This window comes from Belonocnema kinseyi, chromosome 6 (genome assembly GCF_010883055.1).
Source record: "Belonocnema kinseyi isolate 2016_QV_RU_SX_M_011 chromosome 6, B_treatae_v1, whole genome shotgun sequence".
NCBI lineage: Eukaryota > Metazoa > Arthropoda > Insecta > Hymenoptera > Cynipidae > Belonocnema > Belonocnema kinseyi.
In genome coordinates this window covers 33,168,097-33,177,563 of record NC_046662.1, presented here as the reverse complement: position 1 = coordinate 33,177,563, position 9,467 = coordinate 33,168,097, and the positions used below count along the sequence as shown (strand labels likewise).

Genomic DNA, 9,467 nt, shown 5'->3' with positions numbered 1-9,467 from the left:
AGGCGAAGGGATCAGTCTTGCACGCATTCTTCTAGAATCGAAGATGTCCGTAGAATCACGCGAACCAAGAAAAATTCTTACCAGGGTTTTGAATCTCCTTAACAGCATGACAATTTCTTTTGCAACATCCTTTCCGAGAAATTGGCTATAAATCTCTACTTACAAGAACAAAAAAGTCCCAAAGGAATCACAAGTAAACAGGGGCAAGTCGAGCTTAACGAAGATCCCTTTTACCGACACTGGAAACTTTCGATGGTTCATATCCCTGATGAATTTTTGAAAAAAGCTAAAGATTTTTTCAAAATGGTGATGGTGACAAATTTATTCTTATTAAAGACATTGCAAATGGAACAGTTGGTCTAAAGTAGTCACAGATATATTTAGAAAGAATAATTCAGATTTGTTCAAGATTCTTTAAAATTCTTGCTCAGCAGTCCAAAAATGAGATTTTTAAATAATGTAAGTTAGACAATAAACAATAAATATTAATAAGCAATAATACATAAAAAATTAATTAAATAAAAAAGCGCCGGCGAAATCACCTTTTCCATTCCCTTAGACTCCTTTTGCAATAAAAAATCCTCTTTTTCATCCCTATAATGCTTAGACTCTTGTCAAAATCCTAAATCCACTTTTCCATCCCCTCAGACTTTTTTTACTAAAAAAAATATCTCTTTCATGACATTAAATGTAAATTACAATAAGGGGTCGTTCAAAAACTACTGTAACGCTATTTTGAAAACTTTTTCCAGCCCTCCGATTCTTCGCCCCAGATCATCACGCAAAGCTTGAACACCCCCAGAGTGATGTATTAAATATGACTCCCCTTCCCTATTTTAAGTCAAAATTATTTCTTCGCTTTAATTTGATAAACGCGTAAAATAAAACTCAAAACGTAATATTTTAACAGACTTCACAACCTAAAATTGCCTCAAAACAGGGAAATAGCCGTATATAATGCCGAAATCACTGAATTTGGCTTTTAATTTAATACCGTGAAATAATATTGATGTTCTTAAAGAGGGCTAATATTTTATAACCTTACTTAATAATATCACCAAAATTTATGAAAATATAATAAATAGTTTTTTCTAAAGATTAAACATTGCTAATAAACAATGATTCAAATTATTATTAATTTTGAGAAAGGAAGAAGTAATTTTAATTTCCTATTACTTTTTTTTCTCCTGAAAGTATTTTAATTGGCTAAGTGATCTAATTGATAGAAAAGTTTTAAGTGAATTAGCATCAGTGCTTATTAGATTTTATCTGGTTTGTGAAAGCGCTTGATTGAACAGACAGCTCGATCTGACGAACAGCTCCTGAATCAAGTTGAGGATAATTTTAGTTGAGAACAGAACCGCTGTATTAACAGAACCTCTGTATTCCAACAATATTTTAGTGTTAAATTAAAATCATTCATTTAATAAAAACTTCGACTTTTTAAATTATTCTTATTGTAATTCATAACAAATAAAATAATACTTCAATTCTTTTTAATATGGAATATTACATTTTCATTTCAACAGTATCATTGATATATATTATGTAAAATAAAACTTTTATTGTGATTAAATAAATCAAAAATTTTTAAATTATACATTTTTTATTTATTTTTTTTTGTTTGGGTTTACGAAATTTTATATGTACAGTCCATTTAAGTATATATTTTTCATGATGGAATATGTGGATAGAGAACAAATCGTGTCTCTGCTTTTCCAAATCTGAACCATGCTATTAAGGGATATCCATCAATAATCCAAAATGTAGTTTTTATCATGAAATTCTGGAATGATTTTGTAAAGTAACCGATGATTGGTGTCCCTGAAAACATACACATAAAAATATTAATATAACAGTTTTCAACAAAATAGTTGAATCCTTAACCAAAAAAGGTTCATTTTCAACCAGTTTAATTTTGAAACAAAAGGATGAAATGTTTTCCAGAAAGACGAATGTTCTCAAAGTTGATTTTTTTAATCTGAAAATGTTACATTTGATCAAAAAAGGTAATTTTCAATTAAATAGTAGAATTTTATAATAAATAGATCAATTGTCTGTCAGTAAATTAATTTTCTACCCTAAAACGCAAACCTTCAACGAAAAAGTTATGTTGTGAACCAAACTGACGAATTTTTTACTAAAATGATGAATCTTCATCAACAACCAAATAATTTTTAGCAAAATAGTTCAATCTTCAACCAAATAGTAGTTGAATTTTCACCCAAAAAGATTAATTTTGAACAAAAAATTTAATAGAAAATAAATAAATAAAATAAAAAATCCATGCTTTTCATCTAAAAAGTTTCATTTTTGAACAACAACAAATTTAATGCAAAATACAAATTGCGAATAACTGTTTCTTAAGTTTATTTGTTTTTAAGGTTATATAAATATAATTTTTTTAGCCTTCTTCAAAAACTTCAAAAAAGTTTATGAAAATTTCAGATTTGTCGACAAAAATATATAGAATTGTTAAGAAAGTTTTTTTATTTTACAGAATTTATAAAGTTTTTAGAAAAAACTCGAGTCTATTTAAAACATATTTAGATTTGTAGAATTTGCGAAGAAATCTAAAAATATTTGATAAATTTTCGGAAAACTGACTCAAACTATTTGCAAAATTTCGCGAATTTCACATCGTCGAGAATTTTATTATTCTCTAGTATACAGTATTTTCTTGAAAAATAAAATTTGTTCTAAAATTTTATTTTTTCAAATTAAAAAATTTTGCTTTCATATTTTCTGCGTTCTGTTTCGAAATTTTCGGTAATAATTGAAAATTTTTTGAAATGTTTTTCACTTTTCGCTTTAAATACATTTTTCAAAATAAAAAAATCATAAAATTTTCCTAGAAATGTTACGAAAAATTTGTTCTTCTCTTGAAACGTTTCAAAATTCAAAGAAATGTTTTCACTGTTTTGACAACAATTTATGTGTGATCTCGTTAAAGCAACTTTTTAAGGAAAGAAAAAATATATGTTTTCATTTACGATTACTGAATATATGAAGTGTACTCACTACATAGAAAGAAAATCATTTCGTGATATTTCAAATTCAACCAGCTCAAAAGGGACAGCTTTTCATCTAAAAAAAACCATCATTAATAGATAGAAAAACGAAAAGTTTATTTAAAATATGCACTTCTTAATGAACTTACATGGCGCTCCATGTAGTTGATGACAAAATGCCAATGAAGATTGAACATCAGTAGTAAAATCTATGCATGCTATTGCTTCCAACATGGCTGATGCCATTTCCCGAAAATGGGGAGGATTTTCTATCACATGTTTAGTCATAACTTCCTGCATAATGATTTTACAAAGTTGGGTTGTTTCAGCTAAGTTTTTTCGACAAATATTCAGCCTGTATTGAGAAAATACTTTCTTATAAAAATTATAAGATTCAATTACAAATAGCTGATTCAACTTTAAATAACTCAAAATTTCTTATAAATATATGAGATTTCTATAAACACTAAGAAAAAAGTGTCTTAGGTATACATGGAAATTGTTTTGAATCAAACAAATGGTTGAATTTGTTAAGGTCAACCAAATATTTTGTTGTTCACATAATAACCATAATTATATTGTTGATCGTACGAAAATTTGATAGATTCCACCAAATCTTTTTCTAATTAAACGTATAAACAAAATATTACCGATCAGGTATGTCAATCAGATGCCCAATGACTCTCCAAAAATGCACAATAGCTGCTTGTTTATCGGGATCATATTCAAATCCAAATTCCTTCGGTCGAATTAAAATATAACCAAAAAATCCAAATTGCGTTAAAGCTAAATCCCTATTTGTAATTTCTGGATGATTAGCCTTCTGGCATAATTTGGTAGCCATGCAGTGTTTCCATCGAATTGTATTAATACTTGAAAAAAATCTGAAATAAACTAATTTCTTAAAATTATAATATTATCATTGTATATATATTTTTTAAACAAGTTTGTGCATTTTTCATACAATTGATCAAATAATCACGGATGTTGCTGAAATTATTATGGAGTTCCCAATTAAAAGGACTGACATCGAAATAATAAACGATTTTTTGCGTTGACAGATTCCCGTATAATTCATTTGTTTATGAAATTTGTTAAAATAAAACATAAATTTCATCACCTAATTATAAATGTTGATGAAAATATCATGAAGTTCTCAATTAATAGTACTGGAATCAAAACAAAATTTCCGTCGACAGATGTCCGAATGATGCATTTCTTTATTACATTTTTTGAAAATCAAACATAAAATTCGTTTATTAAACTTGTTTAAAAAAAATTATCAAATACAGTGAAACGCTTTAATAGCCCTCCCTTCTATAGCTCTTCCGAGAATTGAAGCCGCGCCGCAGGTAGGTGTAAGAGGAGCTGCGCGGCGTGAGCGGGGTCTGCGGTTGTCACTCAGGCGAGCACTCAGGCGTAAACAAACAAAAGCCGTCAACCCCAAAATCGGCGCTATAGAAGAGTTTCACTGTAATTATGTGCTGAAATTATCATTAAGTTTCTAATTGAATGAACTGAATTAAAAAAGGGATTTTCCTATAGAAAAATGCCTGAATAAAGCACTTGTTTATTAAATTCGTTTATAATATTAAAAAGAATAATCCAAAAAAAGTCTCCATTATATAATATAGTTTCCGTTTAAATTTCTTGTAATATAACTTTAAAAAATGTAAGATTATTGAAAGTTATAGAAAACACACTGTCAAACTACAATTTTTTTTAAAGAAAATTGTTGTTTGTTTATTAAACCATGATGGAAAATCTTTAGCCAATGTTATTCTATGAAGAGTAGGTTTTATTTAAAAAATATAAAATTGATAATTATTCAATTTCGAAGATTTATATTTGAACGGTATATATAGTTTGAAAAGAATGTCTTGATAGTTTAATCTTGAAGATTTACAATTGAAAATTCTTCAATTTTTTCGATTTGTAATTTAAAATTCTTTAGGTTTGAAGATTTGCTAGCTAAAGTTCCGTAATTTTGAAGATTTACAATTGAAGACTTCAATATTATTGTGTATAATGGAAAATTACACAATTTCGAATGATTTTTTAAAATTTGTAGTTCCATTTTTAAGATTAAAAATTGTTTTCCCTTGATATTCTTATACATTTTTACCGGAAGGTCAAATTGCTATAAGTCATAGGATTAGATTCTTTTTTAAGAAAGTACCAACAATGCTTCTAATTTTAGATAATCCTAAAGTCAGATAAACATTACTGTTATAAACTTTCAAACTGAGTGTTAACAAAAATCAAGAGATAAAAGCATACGATAAGCGAATGAATGAATTTGAAAATTATGATAATTAATAATATTAAAATTGATCTTTTTCAGTCTGAAGTTCAACTATTTTGTTGAGTATTGATGTATTTTGTTGGAAAATCGTATTTTTTAATTTAAAAAAATCGTTTTGTTAAGAAATTCAACATTTTTGTTAAAAATTTATCTATTTCGTTAAAAATACAATATTTTTACTTGAAAAATTAGGATTTTAAAGCGGGTTTAAATTTAATTGAATATACACGGAGAAACTTTCAGTTATAAAACTTGATAGTATAATAATGATAGTATAATAATCCCTAGGACACACTGTGAAGTTTACAAAACGCAATAGTAAAGACACTCTGTCTATGCTCTCTAAATATGAATCAGTGAAAAATTCACTGATTAAAATAGTAGTTAGACATTTCACTGATTTATCAATGATTTCGGACTTATTCCCTAATCAGTTCAGTAACATCAGAGTAAATCATGTGAAGCATAACCTCTACATTTTTAAGTTAAGCGTTGTTGTTACTCGTTGACTTAAGTAGCAAGAAGAATTCCTTAATGAAATAATTTTTTTTATTTTTTGGGCTGTAAGTCTGCTGAATTAATTGCAGGATAAATATACTTTAATTCGTATAGGAAGTACTTACTTAACGCTATTGTACATGACAGTCCAATCTTGAAATTAAAGTAATATGTGAGGTTGCTTGTCATTTAAAAGCATCTGAACTATTCACCTTTTTTAATATTTAATCAGATTTATGGATTTTAAGTTTTTGCTATGATTCTTTGATTGAATGTACTAAAACATTATTTTATTGCACATTAATACAAGATGATGAATTTTAAATGTAGATGAATTTTATTTTTGCATTAAATGGAAACAAAAATGCAGAGTCTCGTATCTGATATACGAGTAATATGATAATTAACTGACAGGTATGTTGAGTTTGGGATATATTTCATTCGCATGCTCTGAAATTCAATTTGTGCTTTGCGATTTCGGCGATTTTAGAATAAGAGCCAAGTGATCAGCTGAGAGTAGCCAATATGGCGTCGATAGCCCTGGATAATAGCGATCAACACTGAGCTCATGATAATTGTTTCGTCAACGTTTCTTATTTTGATATATGTACTCGGATCTATAACGGATTTTGAGTATAAATAGAATAATGGTACATATGTGAAAAAAAATATATGAAAAAGGATTGAAGATTGACGTTCCGTACCTGGTAGCTTGAAATGGATATAAGTGCCTTGTTTAGTGTCATTAAGTTCTTTTTTCCTTCTACTAATCTCATCGACTTGGAGGATGAAACAACTTGATTTATTAGGCATAAATAAATCATTATTCAGTGCTCACATTTAAAAAAAAATTATTTCCTAAAATTATTCAATTTTGAATTTTATATTCATTTCATGTTCCTAATAACTGAACGATAACGCATAAATTTGATAAATTTCAACAATCAGCTGACTTAAATTAACTTATAAGTTTCATTTCACATGCACGCGTTGAAGGAAAGTCAACAATCTTTCTGTCTTAAATTAAACTATAAAGTACATTTTACGTACATGAAGCAGCTGACTTCCAACCAAGCGCGTTACTTAAAGTCATGTTATCATCATCAGTTGACTTTCAACTGGTGAATGATACTTTTGGTTACATCTGAATGTCAACCGCCTTTTTCTACTGAAATTCAGATTCTTGTATTACTGTGCATGATTTCTAAATTGTCATGGTGCAGTGCTGTCAAACCTTAAAATTAGTTATTTTACTGAATTTATAAGTAACCTTTCACTGATTCTCAGTGACCCATTTCTAGCTATTTGAATCAGTTAAATTTCACTGATTCAAATTTAGAGTGTTCATTCTACGCATTTCTAATTTTTTCCATAGAAAATAAGAAAAACTGCCATGGTCGAAAAAGCAAAATAACAATAAATTCGCATTCACTTCACGCACTATACATTTTATACATTAAACATACAATTAGATATTTATATTTTATTCTAAGCTGAAAGAGAAAAAACCTTGTAAGAAGAAATCAGCCCTGGCGGGAATTGAACGCGGGTCTCCGGGGCAGCGGAACGAAGATATCTTCCTGTGATAAAACAAATTATAAGGTTTAGGAATTTTATCATCCTCATGAACTTCGGCGCATGTAATGACGTCATTTGGTACTGAATCGCGAAGCACTACATTCAATTGTTTTCCTTTCATTGCACCTTCCCATTGAAAATGTTAAATGTTAATTTTTCTTACCTCTTTTGAAACTTATGTTGTTTTAACTGCTAATTATTGCAACTACGTTTGTATAATTAAATTTGTGCATATCACCTTTTTCAACTTCCATCTGCTATAAAGAATATGAATTTTTCTAACTTTAAATGGCAATTATTATGTTTGTAGTATATTTATAAATGAAATGGAAAATGTATTTCTTCGTATGCGACTGCGGCAATAATACTATTTTCTCGGCTATATCCTAGATTGCCATCGAACCTTTGTAAATATCAATATTATAATGCCAAATTTTACGAACAAGAGTTTCTCCGTGTAGTACCCACATTAATTTTACCTGAATACGCCCTGCATTTTAAGTACAAGAATAATTACTTTGATTTCGGGTCTTCTATATCTTCAGAAAGTATGGCATGTGTGTGCAGAACTGTCATTGCATATCTTTTAAATGCAGTACATGGAATACCGCTTTTCTTCGTGAAAATCAACACCTAAGGGTTAAATTAATTTTCTGTAATTATTAGTGTTCAACTTTTTAAATAAATAAAAGAAATATAATGATGCCAGTAGTCATATAAGTGAAGTTGAATAATAATATATACTTGCCTTTAAAATGGAAGGTACTGCTAATACATCTATCAATCCCATTAATTGTGCAATTGTAAACCCTAAGATGTGACTATTATAGTATGCTTGAGCCCTGAAAAAATTAATTAATTTATATTTACACAAGTGGTATCTATGAGAAATTGTTTAAAACAATCTGTTTAAAATTAATGTGTCATAATAAAAATCATATGGGGTCATTCACAAAATATGAGATACGTTCAAGAGTGGAGGGGGGGGGGGTACTCGAAATTATCATTCTGTATATGTTAAGTAGATTGGGAGAATCATCAGGCAGAAGGGGAGGGGTGGGGAATCCTAGAAAAAAAGTATATCACGTATATTGTGATTGGACACTATTAAGAGCAGCATTTTATGTTATAAAGAGAATTTTCAATGTATTTTTCAATTTTAATTTTCCTAAATTAAACATTTATGAAGTTTCAAAATATTTGCTTTTATATTTTTTATTTTTTGGTTCTTGCATTTAAAATATTATTGTACAACATTTAATGCTTTAAAGTTAACATTCTACACTTCTAAGAGCTTCAAAATCAGGATGATTTAATGTTGTATACTTTTAGCGCTGAATTTGGTTAATTTCAAAATTTGTAGATTATTATATGCATACATATTCAGTTTTAAATGCATGGTACTAGAATTATTTGAGTTTGTAGGCCTGAAATTAAAAATCAGGCAAAGTAAGCGCAGCAAGCCTATATAAAAGTGTTTCGTAGCCTATCAAAACATTAATTATGTCCACCTCCTACTCAAATTTCTTCCGTCATTTTCCGTGATTCTCCTCACTTAGACTCCCTCCCCTACTACCTTTGCCCACACTTCCCATACTTTCCTTCACTAATTTCCTTACAGCACCTACTGCCCTTCAACTTATTTCCTCTTACTTCAACTGTTTCTTTATCCCCTATTTCCCCTACTTACCCTCCCCTCATTGTCCTTACTATTATTGCCTCTCCTCTCATTTTCCGTACTTCCTCTTCCCGTTTTCCCAATACTTTCTCTCACCTCATTTCCCATCTAGTTCTCCTACTTTCTGTCTCATCGCTTCTTCAGCTACGACTCCACATTCCGAACTGCCGCGCTTGCGCTGTTTGAGCAAGATTACTTATTCTAGCTGCTGCTTCTGCGCAGTTCGAGCCAGATTACTTTTTCATCCTGTTGCGCTTTCGCATTTCGATTCAGAATTCGGTAAATAAGCGTAGACGAAATTTGAAAAATGAGGGCAGGTAAAAGTAGAGGAATTGAAGGGAAGTGAGGTGTAGGTATAGAAAGTAAAGGGGGTTTGGGGAGGGAAGGTGGGGGGAAT

The 9,467-nt window shown here is 29.4% G+C and overlaps 1 protein-coding gene across 4 annotated transcripts in view; it reads right to left on the bottom strand.

The window, feature by feature from the left end:
* Nucleotides 1-1,587: 1,587 nt before the first annotated feature.
* The window catches only part of LOC117175023, a 19,154-nt gene continuing 11,274 nt past the window's right edge, over nucleotides 1,588-9,467 (bottom strand). For 2 of the 4 annotated variants that reach the window (XM_033364528.1, XM_033364529.1), the window contains 7 exons: nucleotides 8,141-8,234; nucleotides 7,910-8,025; nucleotides 7,324-7,394; nucleotides 3,662-3,905; nucleotides 3,161-3,366; nucleotides 3,022-3,087; nucleotides 1,594-1,824 (listed from right to left, as the gene is read on the bottom strand). In XM_033364528.1, coding sequence (XP_033220419.1) covers nucleotides 1,673-1,824; nucleotides 3,022-3,087; nucleotides 3,161-3,366; nucleotides 3,662-3,905; nucleotides 7,324-7,394; nucleotides 7,910-8,025; nucleotides 8,141-8,234 — 949 coding nt within the window. In that variant the 3' untranslated portion in view covers nucleotides 1,594-1,672. Of the gene's footprint in view, nucleotides 1,825-3,021; nucleotides 3,088-3,160; nucleotides 3,367-3,661; nucleotides 3,906-7,323; nucleotides 7,395-7,909; nucleotides 8,026-8,140; nucleotides 8,235-9,467 lie in introns of all 4 variants that reach the window. The other 2 variants (XM_033364530.1, XM_033364531.1) reach the window with 2 other exon arrangements.